We start from the raw sequence: 19,895 nt of genomic DNA on the forward strand, positions 1-19,895 counted from the left end.
GCACACAAATAAGCTGGAAATTGCTCAAAATCGAATTCTGAGATTAATCACAGGGGCAGTAAAAACGACTCCAATTCAGGCTATGTTATTACTCACTAATAACAAACCAGTAGAAGTTTTTGAGGAAAAAGCAATATGTCTATTTGAAAAATTAGTACGTCTACCAGGTCACACCTACTGGAGAGATTATGACAGATAACTAAATGACATAAATAAATGCAAAAGATTGAAAACTCAGTCAGGGCCTATTCAGAGAATTAAGACCATAAAGAACAAGCTTGAAGCCCCTACCAGTGCTGAACTTTTCCCCAAACTTTTAGATCTTAGATTTGTTGGTTGTTTGGAAGGTAGGGTTCACTTGACTCAATTGGTGAATAAGAAGATAACAGGTGAAGTGGAATTGAAAGCTATTGCGCTGGAAACTATATATACCAAATATCCAAATCAGGGTTGTATACATATATATACAGATGAATCACGCCTTTCACAAGAGGAAAATACGGGAACTGGTGTTTTCCCCGAACTATTAGCATTCTATTTGTCATGTGGTCTCTTCAATATAGCATTTGATGGAGAGGTAGAAGCCATTAGGCTGGTATCACAATAACTGATTTCTAGGAGTCAGAGCTTTGATCAAGCAGTTATTTTTTGTAGTAAGTTACCGCCCTAAAGCCAGGGCTAAGGCAGAAATACTTAAAATACACCGCCAGCTCAGTTATTCCATCCGAGGACTGCAGTTTCGTGCTTTTTAGTACTCATCAGCCCGGAATAGGAATCACATGAGCTGGAGGCGAAAAATCTCTTAAGGGAGCCAAGAGAGTCAAACAAGGAGCCAAGAGAGCCAAGAGTTTGGCTCTCTTGGCTCCTTTAAGAGATTTCTCGCCTCCAGCTCATGTGTTTCCTATTCCGGGCTGATGAGTACTAAAAAGCACGAAACTGCCGTCCTCGGATGGAATAACTGAGCTGGCGGTGTATTTTAAGCAGTTATTTTATCTGACTCGAAGTCTGCAATTCAAGCTGTCGTCTCTCCAAAACCAGCAGATTCACACAGTTCAAGACTGCATTGCTAATTTGAGTATGTTACAAACCTTAGGAAAAAAAAGTTATTCTGCAGTGGGTTCCGGCTCACGGAGGAATATATGGAAATGAAATGACTGATTTCCTTGCAAGAAAGGGAACGAAAATACTACAAACTTCATAAAACCTTGTCCCTTATTCCCCTATAGCAGGCATAATAAAACAAAAGATGAATTTCCACTTTCGATCCAGGCAGACTCTTCACATTTTAAAGATAAGAGTTGGCGAGAGTCTCTTCTGGCTATACCAGCCACACCTAGAAGATTCGCAGTGGTAGCTTTTTGTATGGAGACAGGACATGATTGCCTTGCAAAATATCTTTATATAGGTTCAATATCTTTTCTTCCCCAAACTGTACATTGTGCGACAGTGACACTGAAATGGATGCCGTGTGTCTCAGGGAATGCCCGGAAGTGTCCGGAAACATATACGACACGTATTGGAAGGCCAGAAAAAAACAATAGGACTTATAGACTGACTGACCCTATTAACTTTTTTGTTTAACATTTTATTCTTTTGGCCTGCTAGAGTTTATATTTTAACATTTTATACCTTTGTGTTTTTATAATTTTACAGTTTTTTAATTTTAGATGTTACTATTTTTTTACATTTTCTCCTTTTATATTTTAACAATGTTTAAATTCTAGATGTTACATTTTATATTTGTACATTTTCTCCTTTTAAATTTCATATCTTTACAATTTTTCAATTTACATTTGCATATTCTACTTTTCCTTTTTTACTTGTTACAGTTTACATTTTTATAGTATACTTTGTTCCATTTTTATATTGTACTTTCTCTTCATGTGTGCCGAGTGCTCTACCTATGTGCACTCTTGTCAATGAATTCCTATGTTCAAGTGCTACTGCTAAAAATAAAATTAAAATATATATATATTGCTCATATACACTAGAATGACTTAAAACTGGTCTTGCATACAAAAACAATAAAGAACTGACACACACGAAATGGATTTTCTGAGCTTTTTTACATCTTGTTACTAATTAAAAAAGACCTTACTCCTATATGTTGAAGGGGCAGATTTTATACAAGTATTCTACATCAGTTAAAACATGAACTACAAATTTCTTTGGAGTCAGAAGCAGAGGTGGACTGGGCTACCAGCAGATGCGCCCTCAAGTCTGAACACCATTTTTTATTATTAAAAAAAATTGTTTTTTGATTATTTTTATTTTTTTGGTGCAACTTCCATATTATTTTATTTTATTTATTTATTTATTTTATTTTTTTTTTGGTTAACAAACCTGTGTGACTGTTTCCACTTCTCGCTTTTTTCTTTTCTTTAAACCAATAAACCTGTGTATCATCGTTCTTTCTTTTCTTTCATTCTTTCTTTTCTTTTTTGCACTTTTTTTTTTTTTTTTTTTTTTGAACCCTTTGGAGGCCAAGGTTGCCGCTCTCTTGCGGGACCCAGTCCACCCCTGGTCAGAAGAATGTACATAAAATTTCAAGAACTTAAATTTCAACTATCTATGTTTTTACCAATATCAAAATCCAAACTCCAAGTCTTGATGCAAGCTTTTAAACAAGCTTCTACTTCTATTCTATCTAATTCTTCTTCCTCTGTTTTGGTTTGCTTTGATTCATCCTGTTGCTGCATTTCTATAACTTTACAAAGCCAGCAAAAACATATACCAGGATTATTACAAGCATCAGCTCTCCTGGGAAATTCTGAAATTAAAAAAAAAAAAAAACATTACATTTGGGGAAATTTATAATAAAGCATTTAATTCCTAAATGAAAACATTATCTGAGCAGTCTAACCTTGTTAAATCACCCCCTCCTAGTTTGGCAAGAAAGACAGTAAAAACATCATCCTGTTTAGAAATTTAATAAATTCTCTCGGCAATGATTTTTGATGGAAACTGTACAATCGGTATGCCAATATTGCTGTTTAAATTGCCATGCAAACGGCCACATGCCACACAGGAATATTGTAAATATGTCACACACTTGCCACCATGCCTGCAATTAATATCCCTTACAAATGCATCTAGATTAGCCACTAGGCAAGTGCCTAGCTTTCTTATCTCTTTCAGCTGCACCTCTACTCGCTAACTATTCACTGTCTAATCCAAAATATTGTTTAAAAAACAGCTACAGGAATTCTTAACCTGAGCTGATTGGTTCTTCCAACCCTTTCCCCTTTCTCATTTTGACACTTCCCTACTCACCACTATGGAAGCATTCATTTTTCAACTCCTTCTCTGTTCCAGTCACAGGTATTTTGAGGCTTAACCTGTGATTGACATAGTAGGCAAGCTTTATTAAATAGTAGTTTGTATCAGCAACAACAAATTCTGCAACAATGACCTCTTTGGCTTAATTCTGCAAAGAGGCCCAAAAGTATCTTAAGTCTGCATGAAAAATTCTTAATTTGTCCGTAAAAGAATGAAAGCATAGCCAGAAGCTAGTAATTTAATGCTAATCATTTTCCTGAAATTCTAAAAACAAAAAGTTAGCCAAAGAAAACACCATTAGGGACGCATATAAGCTACCTTTACTCCTGTTCGGGCAAAGGGACATTTCTAGCACTCTGATTGGTTGTTCTGGATGTTAATCAAAGTTTCGACGCCATTGCACTTTTATTCAGTCTTAAACACTATATTTCTAGCTTAAGACATCCACTGAATACAAATTTGTGTCGGAGAATAAAATCTTTAACTGAATATTTAATGTAGCTAAAGAAAATATCTTTGTTATTCCCAAGAAATTCAATCCTTTATAACACAAATTATAATGTACAATTTAACAACGATTTTAATAGCAAAATAAGTGGTGGCGCCCTCTCTTAGAGAATATGAAAAACTATATTTCATGAAATCACTGGAATTTGAGTTCAAATATACACTCTATAACAGAAACATCGACGCACCAAGAAGCAACCATCCGATTGCTTTGAAATTTTGTATGCATGAGTGTTTTTGATAGACATAGTATGTCAATCTAAGCGAAGGTTTATTATCATTATTTTTCATGTTAGAAAACCTTTAGATATTTGCATGTTTCATGTCATTGTTCCTTAACGAACGCTAGAATCCGTGACGTAACTAGTCTTGGAATAGAGAACGGCACGTGTAGTGGGCGTTGCCCATGACGTGACTACTTTGACGTCGATCCTTCTAGAACAAGTGACGTCATGTGCACACGCTTTGGGCATGGCCACTGAAGATCACAATCACATAGCATTGAAGTGAAGATATGCTAATGAGATTTGGAATATAAGCGAGGCTGTTATCAGTTGATCTCACTCTCACTTCTTGCACAGCATAGACGCGTTGGCTCATATCAGGCAAGCCAACTTGCTGTTTGTTCAGCAAGCTTAGGCTGTTAGCCTTTATGTTTAATTGAAGTAGTATGACGTTTGTCCATTGAAGACTTCGTTCCCCATGAAAGATAGTCGGGTCAATTGATAATTACTTATTAGTCTAGGTCAACAGGGTATTTGCAATAATGGTATACTTAATCTTATTTACTTTTTGTTAAAGCCATATACTGTGTTTTTATCTCTTAATAAATAAATTAATGTTTACTAAGCTATTTGTCTTCAATCATACTGATTCACGAACTCGAATTTCACACTCTGCTAAATGTATTACGTTGTTTGGGTAAGAGTTAGTTTTAATCATACCTTCCCATCCAACAGTTTTGACCAGATATGCAAATGATTAAAATTTGGTGTCCAATGAATGAATAGTTTGATCTCCAGGGCATCAAAACTGTGCATCAAGCAGATGTATATAAAGAGCAGTTCTTCAACAGTTGTTAAAACTTTCGGTTTGATTGTGATTCAGGTTACCTTTCAACAACTTAAATATGCCTCGTCGCATGGTTCGTGCTCTTTACGAGCAACTGTCAGAGTTTAAAAGAGGTCGTATCATTGGACTGAAAGAGGCCGGTTGGTCAAATCGGAGAATAGCTCGTCATTTGAGTCAAAGCGATGCGGCTATTCAAAGATGCTGGCAAGGATGGGAGTAAAATGGCAGAGCTCAGCGTCAGGATGGTAGTGGTCGATATAGGGTCACAACAGATCGTGATGACAGAATGATTGTCCCATCAGCTGTCATAGCGCCTTCTTCATCTCTATCAACCATCTAACGTTCAACCCAAACACCAGTGGAAATGCCCATATGGTCATTTACAGACGGTTGAGACAGCAAAATCTATGATCCCGCCGACAATTACGCCACCTGCCACTGACCCCTGCACACTGCCGTGCCAAAATAAAAAGGGGCATGGCTCGATCAGGTTGGAATGATGCAGGCTACGGACGTATAGTCTTTAGCGAGGAATCCCGCGTCTAACTGTGTCATGACGATCATCGAGGAAGTGTTTGGAGACACCCAGGGCAGAGGGGGAGCCTGGTTTCACTTTTGTACGCCACACTGGCCCTCAACAAGGCATTATGATCTGGGGTGACATTTCCCTTGATAACTGGACACCTTTGGTCGTAATTAGAGGTACACTTACTGCACAGCGGTACGTGGACGACAACCTAAGACCTGTTTTGCTGCCGTTCTTTTTGCAGCACCCTCAGTTGGTTTTCAGCAGGACAATGCCAGATGACATACGGCACGTGTTGCTATGATCTATCTGCAAGCTTGTCAAACTCTTCCGTGGCCAGCCAGATCGCCAAATCTCTCTCCCAATGAGCATGTCTGGGATATGATGGGAAGGCGATTGCATCTGGCAAGGAATGTTGATAACCTCGTCCGACAATTGGAGCGAATTTGGCCGGAAATATCACAGGACACCCTTCGGGAGCTTTATCGGTGTTTGCCACACTGTGCTTCAGCTTGTATCTAGGCTAGAGATGGTTCAATACCTTATTGAACTTGTTACTGTAACTCTGACATAAATTATTCAATTGTTCTGAGAATTTAATCATTTACTATTCTGTGCATTGTCTTCCTATCCACCAATTTCAATCAGATCACTCTTTCTTGGTGCGTCGATTTTTTTTGTTATAGAGTGTATTTTTAACGATGTGTCAGTGTAAATTACTTTGTAACTTACTAAATTACTTTGTAACTTACTAAATTACTTTGTAACTTACTAAATTACTTTGTAACTTACTAAGTAAACTATTCTTTTTTTTTCACTTTACAATATTCAATTTTATTGTTGAAAATAAGTAATTTAAAGATATTTCTTTGTAATGAAATCATTGACAGTTACAACAGCGAATATTTAATAATTATTGACGTAAGTCCTTACTGGTTGATTGCTTACGTAACAGGGTTGGCTTTCTGCCGGCAGAAACTAGTTTTTGCCATGCCAGTGGCAGAAACTGGTTACAACCAGTAAAAACCGGCAGAAACTGGCAAAAACTTAAAAGCATCTTCAATAACTCAAGTAATTACTAAAGGATATTCGTTTTAAACTAAAAAATTTAATTTTATTCAATCATTTTAAAAAATAAAATCCTATGCTAGTGCCCTTGATTTAGTTTGGAAAGGGAACTTTTGAGTTGCAGATGTCTGTAGTATTTGGATTAATCTAACAAAGGAGGAAAAATCAATGGGTGCTTAGGCTACACATATAGAATTAAACAGGCATTACGGATTGTAATTTCATCTAAATTGCTTGTGATTGAAATTATCATGTGCTTTAAGAAGAAAGTGCCAGAATTTTACTGGCTTATATTAATATAAATTTTGTACCTAATGTCACAGCTTCTCAAAACGAACTGGCCCCATTTCTTGAAACTTATTTTTCCAGTCAAATTTTTACCACAATCTCAGCAACTGAATGGTGGATCACTTTTTAAAAAAATGTACCAACAACAAATGAAAGTTTCACGAACATTGCTTGTTCCTTGATTGCCTGTAGCTCTTCTGTTGCAAGAATATTCTAATTCGTACATATTAAATTAAGAAACTGTTCAGATTTTAGGAACCACCTTTTCTAAGAGGCAACTGCAGGATCCAAAACAATGTAACATTTGATTTTGAAGTGTGATAATATTGCAATTAGATTGTGCTTTGGTTAACAATTATTTTAACCATGCATTTTTTGTGCGAATAATTAATTTTTTTGTCATTTTGTGAGTTTTTGCCAGTTTCTGCCGCAAATGTGACAGAAAGTGGTTTTTGCCATGCCGGTTTTAACCGGTTTCTACCAGTGGTTTTAACCGCCTCGGCAGAAACCTGCCAACCCTGTTACGTAATGTAAAATAAGTAGTAATTTAAAATGTTTTCATTTTAATTCCTACAATTTTCATAATCATTTAAATGTCTCAAATTACTGTGTATCATAATAATTGAAAACCCTGCTAGTAACGAGAGGATTTCTCAGATCAAAAAAAAAACTCTACAGATTTTTAAATTTCTGCTCATATTTTATCAGCGTATTTTGTGTCATTAATACATATTCTGGTAAAAAAAATTAAAAAAAAAATTCACACATATTTTTAAGCTATATCCAGTTGGTTTTTGATCTATCTATAATTTGAGATAAGAACAATCAACTTAATTAACCGTTACATAATTCAAGCCAAAAAAAAAACATAAATCTCTGGTCCCAAAAAACCACGTATTTTTTTTTTTTTTTTTTTTTGCATTTAATTCAATTATTGATGTAAAAAAATATTTTAAGTAGTTAACAGTTCTATAGCTTCTTTAGTTTATATTGAAAACAAGTAATTTTAAGATATTTCTATGTGACAAAATCACTGACAGTTAAAAAAGCCAATATTTTATAATTACCTTTAGCCCTCACTTGGTGATGCTTACTTAATTAAAATAAGTTATAAAAAGCTCTCATTTTCCTTTGTGCAATCTTTAAAATCACATAAATGAGTCTCAAATTACTGGTTATTATTATAATTGAAGAGAAAACCTTGCTGGTAATGAAGAGATTTTTAGTTGAAAAAATAATTCATAAAAAGACGACAATTTTTTTAATTTCTGCAGTCATTCAGTCAGTGTATTTTGGGTCATCAATTCCTCTTTTTCTGAAATCAAAAATTTTAATGTCACAGATATATTTAAGTTATATGCGGATAGTTTTTGACCAATCTATAATTTGCGGTCAGAAAAATGAACTTATCCGACATAATTCGAGCAAAAAAAAGCATGAAACTCTGGTTCCGAAAATTATGTAGATTTTTTTGTTTCATTCCCATGTCCATTTATTCGGTATATTTTAAAACGCTATACCGGTATTAGATGTTTCTTAAAAATGATCGAAAACATATTTTATTCAAGCCATGTTTCATAACTTTGTGCAAAAAATGATTATTTACGAAAAGATATATAAACAAATATAAAATGAAAGAATAAATACTATTAAAAAATTCAATTTCAATAAAAAGAAACATTATGTATCTATGGAACTGTCTTTATGCCTGGAACTTATTTTAGTGAACAAATTTCCCGCAAATAAAAATACTCCTTATGAATTCACGCAGCTTGGTAATACCTGCTAACAATGCGCGATACACCTCCTGTAATTGCCTCGAAGTCCTTCCTATTAAAATAATTCGATATCTTGCACGTCCTTTTTATATAAATCATTTTGTGTGCAATTCTTTTGTACTGTATGTAATATTAATCTTTTTTTATTTATTTATTTTTTCTTTTTTAACATTTAAAGCTATAGCTAGATGTAATTTCTCTTCAAGAGACCATGCTTCTTCAATACTAACATTATCTTCATCGGTTTCTTCTTGATCAGGATAGGTTTTTGTTTGCTTTTTATTAGCTCTCTGGTTTGAAATTTACAATTAACTGAACTAAATCTGATCTCATTAGTTTCTTTTATTTGTTTTCATTTTCTTCTCAAAATTCTTTACAATCATCATAATTATGTAAATATTGGGAAATAATCTAAAATACTAACTTAAATTGAAAACTCTTTAATTAGAAATATTTATTATTTTCAGGTAAAACCAAAAATAACAGAATTATACCTCAGTAAATACCTGTATTACGAAATCGCAAAAAATCTAGAAATACCGGTATTGCAATCACTAATTGCAAGCAACATTGATTCATGCAAAAAAGTAAATAAAATCTCACCTGTGTTAGGAAATACAATCTCTTTTTCTCTGACAAGTTCATTCCATAAATTTGCCAATTCAGTAACTGAAAAAATTTTCTGAAGAGAGAGGAAAAAAAAATCAGCATTTTTTTTTTTACAAATTATGCATTTGTATAAAAATGATAGCTTCTACTTTTTAAGATGCAAATCATATACTAAACCAGCTGAAGAATCATTAAATAGAAGCTCTGCAGTTTTACATTAACAATAAAAAGTATAAAGATATTTACTTGCAAATCTAATTTTCTCCATTTATAATCACATCGACGTTGAAAATTGAGTCTTATTTTTTCGGAGCACAAATCTGACGAACTTGAGTTTCTGAAAAGCAAATAATTTTACTAGTAATAGACAAAGGCAACAGAGAAAGCATTCCATCATTATCTAATACTTTAACATAAGATGATACTTAAAGTCATTTTATTAATCCAGAATCACCTAAACTATTCTTAGTCCATAAACAAATACCTGTTAGATGTTGTTACAATGTGTCAAAACAACATGAAATTTGCCTTGAATTGCTCATACCAAAACCTAACGACAAAAGTCATTTATATTTTCTAGGTAAATTTAGGCGTTTTGGAAGTTTGCAGATTCAAAAAATATGTGTCTCACTGTTCTCACATACCAGGAGAACAGTGAAACAAAATTATATTTCGTATTTATCATTTTTTTATCATTTGTGTGAATTTGTAGTTTTTTCTAGAACCACTTTTATAATACCGGTTACAATAACAAATACTTTACCATTTGAAAGAATTTACTTTCTGTACTTTTTAGAGACGTATCGAGTACTCGGTAACTACTCGGTACTCGGCCAATTTGCCGAGTACTCAGTACTCGGCCAAATTTTGATCAGATACTCGGCCAATACCGAGTAGTTGTAAAAAATTGAATATTGTTCAAAGCAGATTTTACAATTATTGAAAAAATGCAAGCATATAATATACTGCAATCATTTACAATTCAGATTTAAAAGATGAATTCAAATTTTGAGAATAATAAATACAAATGTGACGACCAGCAACGAGCTCTGGGCCCAGCTAGGCTGGTCCTAGTCAATTAATTAGTCCCCAATGAAGATCAATGGCCCTCTTAAAGCTATCCACTCCCTTGCTCATTACCGCCTCTTCCGGCAAGTTATTCCAAGTGCCCACGACCCTGCTAAAGTAGTAGTTTTTCCTGATTTCCAAGTTAGCCTGAGATTTAAATAGCTTAAAACAATGACCCCTTGTCCTGCTTTCCCCGCAAAAATTTAATCCATTTACATCTTTCATTTTGATAAATTTAAATAACTGAATCATGTCCCCTCTGACTCTCCTTTGCTCCAGGCTATACACGTTAAGCATATTAAGTCTGGTATCATAATCTAAATCTGAGTAAGGGGTAACTAAAGAAGGGTAACTAAATCCCTTACTAATTTAGTTACCCTTCTTTGAACTCTTTCCAATACAAAAATATCTTTCTTCAGATAAGGCGACCAAAACTGAACAGCATACTCCAAATGAGGTCTTACTAAACTCCTATATAAAGGCAGAAGAACTTTCTTAGATTTGTTTGAAATAGATCTATTGATAAACCCAAGCATTTTGTTGGCTTTGTTACTAGCAATACTGCACTGTTGACTAAACTTGAAGTCCTGATTAATAAAGATACCCAGATCCATAACATTTTCTGCCTGATTTATGACTGAACCCTGTAAACGATATCTCATACGTTTATTTCCATGACCTAAGTGTAGCACTTGACATTTCCCTACATTAACTGCCATACCCCATTTATCTGCCCACTTAATAATATGATCTAAATCCTCTTGCAGCTGTTTTACTTGTTCTTCATTTTCGACAATCCCCATAACTTTTACATCGTCAGCAAAACAATTCATGCTTCCAGAAATATTTTCATTGATGTCATTCATAAATATAATAAACAAAAGAGGCCCTAACACTGATCCCTGAGGAACCCCACTTAAAACATCACTCCAATTAGAATGATTTCCTCTCACAACTACTCTTTGCTTCCTACCAGTAAGCCAATTTCTAACCCAAAGTAAAGTTTTTCCTCCTATTCCTAAGTCGGCTAACTTGATGAGAAGAGCAACATGCGGTACCTTGTCGAAAGCTTTTTGAAAATCAATATAAACAACATCCACACATTTTTTGTTCTCTAAATGTGATAACAAATAATGAAGTTTGTTATGCTTCAATGGAGTAAATCTTATATTTTAATGCCCCAAAGTTAATGAAACTTATTTATTGAAAATAGAGCAAAAAAGGTAAGTACAGAAAATATGAAATTTTCATGTTACTAAATGGATTTTTGAAGCATAAAATTACCTTTTACTTAAAAAATAAAACAACCTTCAAAGCACAAATGTGCAGGAACACCGCAGAGGTGTGTTTTGGCATTACAAGGAATGTTTTTTTCAATGCACAAAATGTGAGCTTATGAATTTAAAGACATCTGACAGAAGTCAGATTTTTTTACATTCATTAGCTCACATTTTATGCACTGCAAAAGATGTTCCTTGTAATGCAGAAACACTGTCTGCAGTTCTCCTGCACATTTGTGCTTTTAACGTTGTTCCATTTACTTTTAAAAATTATTTACGTTTAGCGGACTAGAAGTATAGATTGATATAATTTGGTTTAATTCCAACTTGATTAATCCTACCTTTTATGTATTTGTTTATTTTTAGTTTAAAAAATAACTTATTTGTAAAATCATTGGCACGAACAAAATCTTTTCAAGAATGCGTAATTAACTTTCAGCTGGAATTTTGTTTTAAAAACTATTATTTGGGCATGGAGGTCTATACTACTATTCTAATGAGTTCAAAATTCCTCATGTGTGTGTGTGTCGTGATTCTTCTTAAAACATAATTGGAACTCGGTACTCGGCTGAGTAGTGAAAGGCCAAGTACTCGGTACTCGGCCAAAGTGTTACTCGGTATGTCTCTAGTACCTTTTAATAACAAAAAATGCAATTGAATTTTCGTGTCTCACTGTATCTACTCTTCCACTATGTTATAGGGTCCCTCCCAAATGCCACCAATGCAATATGGTAAATTCGCTACTGGGTATTTTTTAGCTGCTTCCTAGTTCGTTTTTTTTTTAAATAAATCTGCATTCATAAAATGGGGGGGACACACCTGTAGTGGGAATGTTACTGTCTAAAATAAGTCAATAATTTAAAGGGAGCAGGAAAATTTGAGTGCCATGGGCACAGAAACTTGCAAGTGGAGCCCTGATTAGTGCACTTTCCCTTAATTTGTGGAGCAGAGAAGCATTTAAAAATTGTTTTTCGAGTAGTTGCTGCCAACGTTATCACAGGTTATTGCAGCTTTAACTCAAACTAAAGTAGATGAAAACAATCATGCAAGCGACAACAATAATGACAAATGTGAAGAATTTCAAGTTGAACCACACTCAACATAGTGAATGGCTTTTGATGTGCAAAAAAGCTTCAAAAATTTTAGAAGTCAGAGGTACATCTAACAATGATTTTCAAGCCATGAGTATTTCTCGAAAAACAATAAAGCAAGAAAGAGACAATAAGACCAGTTCAAAGCATATTAACTTCTTCCGTGCTGTATAGATATAAAACTCACACAAAGCATGTTTGACTTTTTACGATTCTTTAAAAACTTTTTTACAAGCACTCAGTTATAATGAGCTAATATGATTATAACACGCTACTATCGCCACCCCTTTGAGCTCGTTACAAGCAAGTTTGACTGTAGAATGTTATTTAAGTAAAAATATATCATAAACTGATTGCAATAAAAAGGTAAAATTAATTGAATCATTCTGTCACCTTTCCCCCCAGTACAGTGTAGGAAATAAATATTTCAATTTGAGAAGCAGTACTGCTCCTCAAATATTGATATTGAGGAGCAGTTCTGTAAAATTGAGGAGCAGTTTCATGAAGTTTGCTATATATCATTTTCAACAAGAAAATAGACACGTTCTACGAAATGTAATATTTAATGTGTGCATCAAAAAAGTTTTGAATAATGACTCCAGTTCACTTTTATTAATTATATTATACAAATACAAAAGTGACGACCAGCAGCAGGCTCTGGGCAGAGCTAGACTGGTCCTACTCAATTTACAATCCCCAGTGAAGATCAATGGCCCTCTTAAAACTATCTATTCCCGTGCTCATTACCATCTCTTCCGGTAAGCTGTTCCAAGGTTCCACTACCCTGCTATAATAATAATTTTTCCTAATATCTATGTTAGCCTGAGATTTAAATAGCTTAAAACAATGACCCCTTGTCCTGTTTTCAGTGCTAAACTTCAGCCCCGTAACATCTTTCATTTTAATAAATTTAAACTACTGAATCATGTCCCCTCGGTCTCTTCTTTGCTCAAGACTGTACATTTTTAGCCTTCTGAGCCTGGAATCATAGTCTAAATGAGAAAGTCCATTTATTAGCCTTGTAGCCCTCCTTTGAACCCTTTCCAATACATTAATATCTTTCTTAAGATAAGGAGACCAAAACTGAACAGCATACTCCAAATGAGGTCTTAACAAACTTCTATATAAAGTCAGAAGAACTTCTTTAAATTTGTTTGAAATAGATCTATTGATAAACCCAAGCATCTTATTGGCTTTGTTACTAGCTATGCTACACTGTTGACTGAACTTTAAATCCTGACTTATTAAGACGCCCAGATCAGTAACTTTTTCTGCCTGACTAATGACTGAACCTTGCAAATAATAACTTGTACACTTATTTCCATGCAAAAAATGTAGCACTTGACATTTCCCAACATCAACAGCCATACCCCATTTATCAGCCCACTCCGTAATATGATCTAGATCCTCTTGCAGCTGATTTGCTTGTTCTTCATTTTCTACAGTCCCCATAACTTTGACATCATCAGCAAAACAATTCATGTTCCCAGAAATATTTTTGTGAATATCGTTCATAAAGACAATGAACAAAACAGGCCATAACACTGATCCTTGTGGAACCCTGCTTAAGACCTCACTCCAATTAGAATAATTTCCCCTTACAACTACCCTTTGTTTCCTTCCGGTCAGCCAGTTTTTTACCCAAATGAAAGTTTTCCCTCCTATTCCTATATCAGCTAATTTGCTAAGTAGAGCAACATGCGGTACCTTATCGAAAGCTTTTCAAAAGGTGCAATTATTTGGTTCTACAAATACAAGAATATTTCACTCACGAAAATTTTAAAATTAAATTTATGCCATTCAAAAAATAAAAACTATTTTCATCCTGTTTATTAATAAAAATAGTTATCTTAAATCATTAAGTACACTGCATAGACATCTAATTTTGGCATTAACACTTCAAAAACATTTAGTTTTGTTTTTCTTTGCATCACAAAATTTTCGAGGCAACTAAGGAGTTTGTACCGTGTTTTATACTTTTGAATTGCCAACTGCGTCGTGATACCACTTTTTTCTTACGCTGCCCCAGAACTGCCACTGAATGTGTACAAAAAATTGAAAATCAATAACATATTGCTTAAATCCTAAACACAGACAGGGCCAGAGTGCACCATTAAAAGGTCCCGGGCGATTTCCCAAAACTGGCCCTTAGCCCAAGAGTACATCTATCCCTCCATGATCATAATCCCCTAAGTTCAAGGGCTTTTTAAAAATGGAAGGAGAAAAGAGCGATAAAACAAATGCAGGGCCTTCACAAATCAAAAACTTGAGGAGTGCATGAGTTTGGAGGCCTATCATTTTTTAACGCATTTTAACAGAGAGAGACAAAGATTTCAGCTCCTGGTTTAGGAGAGTGTCATTACAAGATTGAAGCATTAGCAATATAAACCTAATCAAAAGTGTAATATTCTCTTAGATATAGGGAGTTGAGGGGGTTTCTCCACTGCAAAGTGTTCGAAATTGTAGCGTTATAAACCCCGTTGAAGACAATATTTAGCAGTGTTGGGAGGGGGGAGGGTAGAGAAAGTCGAAGACCCACGTCCGTTAATTTTTTGAAGTTGAAACTTTAAAAACACACACATGTAGATAATCTTCGATTATGGAGGAGGGGGGGATCTTGACTGGAAAATTTTCGAAGTTGTAGCTCTGAAAACGTAGCTTCAGATGCTCTTTCGTGGTGTTCTCCAAGATTTGAAGGCCCTCATTCAGAAATGATTCGAGATTGAATCCTTAAAATTATTATTTAAATTGAATGGAGCAGTTTTCCGATAGTCTCTTCCCAGAAATTTGCCAAAATTGTAGTTTTAAAAATGCAATTTTAGACTATATTTGGTACTGTTTGTGAGAGTTGATGTTTTGGGGCCCAACAACTTTTGGAACATGAAATTCAAGAAATGGAGTTGCAGATGATTTTACGAGAAGAAGGGGTTCAAGGGCTCTCCCTCAAAATTTTTTAGAAGTGATGCTCGTAAACGAAATATCAGACGATCTTTAATGATGAGAAAGGAGCGTGCTCTTCTGGGATTTTTTCGAAAATTTAAGTCCTAAATACGCAATTGCAAGTTGCAATTGTGACGTTTGGGAACTCTCTCACTGAATTGGTACAGATGTGATATACCCCCCCCCCCCCCCTTGGCGAGGATAGAATTTTTAGCTCATTTCGAAAATCACCAACGTTGGCGATAAAACTTTTTTCGGTAGCCCTAGTAACCCTGCAGAATATACCTGGGAAGTACAGATGTGAACTAATTCTTTTCGCACGTGTGTCCGTGGAGGTAGGTGCACATATGTTCCGCTCTTAGGGGGATTTTACGACGTGGTGTTGTTTCGTGCAATATACCTTACAGGAATGCTTATTTTGTGTTAGTTTAAATTCAGTAGTTGGGCAGTTCTCAAAAGGTGGGAACAAAAAAGTTAACTTTGAGCAATTTCAAAAATTTTCGAATTTGACATCAATTTTGATTTTATTCTATAGTATGCATACCTAGAACACAATATATGAACATGAAAAGACAGCAGGTATTTGTAAAAAGTGTTAATTAGCAAATTAAATCAGCAATCTGTAGTTAACAGATTTTGGACATTATTTTCCTGTAGGTAACGGATTTTGGACATCATCATAACGTAAGTTTCACCATTTTTGACAATTGTTAATCTGATTTTTAAGTTTTCCAATGAAAATTTTATTTACTACTTTTTAAATTTTGCAATTTAATAATAAAGAGGATATTAATGAAATACTTGAATGGCTATACATGCTGCTCCTTACATATAAGAAAGTTTTGGAATGATTTTGAAGAAATTGATGCAAGGTTAAAAAAAAGCTTCAAATTAAAAATAAGACAATTGTAAAAAGTGACATCAGTTTTAATAATGAATATTTTTTCTAATGTCATAAGAATTAAAATGATGTCTAAAAAAATTATTGAAGAAAGAAATTCGTATTTCTATTTGGAGATCGTTAAATTATGTTTCCAAAAGAAAGAAGAGAAAAAGAATTCTAAAATAATAAAAGCGGGGGAAAAAAAAAAAATTGCTAGCGCAGGTGATAAAGTCGCCAAAACTGGTACAGCTGACGATAAACTACATTTGTCAAATTGGAATTCCCCTCTGGTAACCTGTAGCTTATCGTATACTGTGTTGTCGCCAACGGAGGTTTGCTTGGCGATTTTAGCGCAAAATGGCTTTCGGTTCGATCATAAGCAGCCATGTTTCTACTGTAATTTACGTATTGTTCAATGTGTAACATATTAATTATGCAGAATACCGATGGATTAAAGAAGATAACATTATAATAACGTTTTTTATTGAGGTTAGAAGACAGTAGATCATCAAAAATTATGAATAAATGGACAGAATTTTCGGCGTCAAGATCGTAACGCCATTTGGACATCTCACATGTACGTTTAAAAAAAATTATTTTTCTTCTAAGATACTGCATAAAAGCTTATGAAAACACTTTTAAACAATTAAAAATTGATTCCGAGGCTCGATAAACACCTTTAAAATGAAAACATCATATACTTAGTTCTCAAAAAATAGCATTCTAAAGATCGTAAATTTTGGACATGCATCAAATTTCAAACTTACTATTTTCTAAAATCGTTTACAAAGTGAATAATCTGTCTTTACTTTTGTTATTTGTGTAAAATATTAACAAAAAATTATTCAGTGTAAGATTCATACCTTTAAATTTTTTTTCAAACGTATGGAAATAATTTTAAAAAATTTTTCTTTAATGGTACATTTGCTCAGTTAACGTTTTGGTATGTCCAATATTGCGCCTTTTAGCATAGAAAATATTTTTTTAAGGGCTTTTAAAGAGCATTTTTTCCATAATTTATGTCAATTCTTGTCTCTATACAGTATTATAATTTAACTCAAAAATTTTTGAGTTAATTAAAATGAAAGTTATTTGGTGTTGAAGCTTCAAAGTTGAGGTCTGTGTTTGCTCCCACCTTTTGAGAACTGCCCAGTTGTGTTTTGAAGTAAAAACATTAGAAAATGCCAGTTTCTTCAGACTTGAAGGTTAATTAAAAGTTAACTCCAACGTGGTGTGTATCTGTAACATGCCATTGTCATATGATGTATTGTTTTAGACTGAGTGTGAATATTCATACCATATAAAAAGGTAAGTTATTTAATTTAGAATTCAAAAAAAACCTCTCACTTCCAAAATTCTTTGTTTTTACAAATCCTTGAGGGGTTCTTGTAGTATACATAACAGTGATTATACTCCGACTGTAATGTATATTAACAGTCGGAGGGATAACGGACCGAGCGGAGCGAGGTCCTGGCGAGCCAGAGGTCTCATAGTACTTTCGTAATAAGACTGAGGCAGGGCCGGCGAGCCGAGGTCTCATTACGAAAGTACTATGAGACTGAGGGCTCGTATCCCGGAGAAATGATGAAAAAAAAATTAATGCATTAATTTCGACTTGTAATTAACACAATAATTTATTTCATTGTATTTTAATATGTTTACAAAAAACCCCGGCCCTGTACATTTTTGAAGCATATATTCGTGATGCTTTTTGTTGTGCTTTTATGTTGTTTTTATATATATTGTGTTCTGAAATGCTTTGATCATGTTTTCTCATCTGATTTTTTCCTGTTGGCACTAAAAAAGCATCGCTAAGAACGATGTATGACATATGTCGTCATACGTCGTTTTATTGGCGACGCTTTCTTGGCGCCAACAGGAAAAAGTCGCCAAGGGTGGAGTATATCACATCAGTTCCCACTGAATTCTTCCAAAATCAAAGTTTCAAAAATATTTTCTTTACCTTTGGTGACGTAAAATGAAGGAATAAGGTTTGAGGAACAACTTCTTGGCTATCCTCTTATTGATTACAATTATGGTTAAAATTGTTGAGGAAAACCCACAATCTGTTTTTCTTCTCCAAAACCATTGGACTGCTTGGTTTGTACAGCCCAGTATTTTTATTTATTCGGAATACAAAGCCATTTGCGGCCCCAATAAAAAGAACTTTTAACTTTTTTTGGACTGATGTGTTCTTTCCAGTGGTACAATTAAGTCGATTTTCCATTTCTTTCATCCTTAATATCATACTTTTTAAATCTTTCAACTCTTGTTTTTTTTTTTTTTTTTTTTTTTTTTTCAGTACATTCGAACTTTATGCATCAAAATTTCCCATCGGCAATCCTGATACAAAAACCGACTAAATTTCACTGCACAGGACACCGTCAATTTACTTTATAAGACAATTTCATTTCAAAAAGTTTTTATTGCAATGTTAATGCAAAATAACAATCCAAAGATGACAGATAATTATAACTTAACCTTACGTAAACACTAAGTTTATAACGGCGATTATTATCACTATCAAATTTCTACCGTTAAGAATTACTCAAAATAAAAAACTTTCGCAATTATTCATCATACACCTTCTTTTTAAGGAAACTTTTACAGCCTGTTCTTTTAAAAATCGTGCTAATCCTTCGTAAAGGAGTACAAAGTGTTGTGATCTGAAGTTACTCTAAAACTTGTCAACATAACGGTTTAAAACAGAAAATGTGAACACCGATTTGATAAAAAGAAGCAACTATCACGCTAAAAATGACTACATGCACACAATCTAAATCGCTTACATTGCTATGGGTACGAATAAGTTAGACTAACCTTTCAGATCCCATATTAAAAATGTTATTCCTCACAAAACGAAACACATGCTCTGTTAGATGACAACCATTAAAACTAAACAGACATGTCCGTTTTGTTGCCAATACCCACCATGCAAATAAATTACTCTCTGTCACTGAGAAAAAGAGAAACCTGGAGCCTGGAGCGTAGAGTCAGGAGTCAGCATTGGGAACGGAAGGTAATTATAGGTAGCGCTGTAAATAGACACGTTTAGTGTGACGTCAGGGGTTGCCAGAAACACGGGGAAGTTTCCAATCATGCCGTTGCTATGCGCGTTGCTAAGGGAGAAAAAGCATAGGATCTTCGTAGGAATAGGGTTAGAGCGATGTTTAATTGATAGTTTTTTGGCAATTAAATGGTCTAAATAATTTTTTTAGTGGTTTCAAGCTACATATAAGCCACCTGTAGACATCATTTGACGAGTATCGATAATTTTTACATGTGAATCGGGTTAAAATTCGGCAAAACATAGAATTATGTGGAATACAAGTGTGTTTTCTAGAGTTATACACTCTTCTTATTGTTATTTCTTTTTCGTTGGGGGAGAGGGGGACAGGTCCGACATTTGAGAGGGTCAGGAGAGGTTTTGTCCCTCTCATGTCTTTTGGAAAATAACTGTATTTCTATAAATTTGGCGTAATTTTTGCTGTTTTTCGACGCAACATA

The 19,895-nt window shown here is 34.2% G+C and overlaps 1 protein-coding gene across 1 annotated transcript; it reads right to left on the bottom strand.

Moving 5' to 3' along the window:
- Window positions 1–1,813: 1,813 nt before the first annotated feature.
- On the bottom strand, window positions 1,814–19,257 carry LOC129231820 (E3 ubiquitin-protein ligase HERC2-like). The gene is made up of 4 exons (XM_054866201.1): window positions 19,209–19,257; window positions 9,373–9,463; window positions 9,121–9,199; window positions 1,814–2,770 (listed from the first exon to the last, which is right to left on the bottom strand). The coding sequence occupies exons 1-4, from the start codon at window positions 19,220–19,222 to the stop codon at window positions 2,562–2,564; spliced, it is 393 nt and encodes a 130-aa protein (XP_054722176.1). The 5' UTR covers window positions 19,223–19,257; the 3' UTR covers window positions 1,814–2,561.
- Between the last annotated feature and the right edge of the window lie 638 nt (window positions 19,258–19,895).

This window comes from Uloborus diversus, chromosome 10 (assembly GCF_026930045.1).
Source record: "Uloborus diversus isolate 005 chromosome 10, Udiv.v.3.1, whole genome shotgun sequence".
Classification (NCBI taxonomy): Eukaryota; Metazoa; Arthropoda; class Arachnida; order Araneae; family Uloboridae; genus Uloborus; species Uloborus diversus.

What these genes read in the sequence shown, in the direction of transcription:
- LOC129231820 (XM_054866201.1), bottom strand. An exon ending in GGAGAAAATTAGATTTGCAA is followed by an intron (nt 9,200 to 9,372) that starts GTAAATATCTTT and finishes CTCTCTCTTCAG; the next exon opens with AAAATTTTTTCAGTTACTGA. An exon ending in GATTGTATTTCCTAACACAG is followed by an intron (nt 2,771 to 9,120) that starts GTGAGATTTTAT and finishes TTTTAATTTCAG; the next exon opens with AATTTCCCAGGAGAGCTGAT.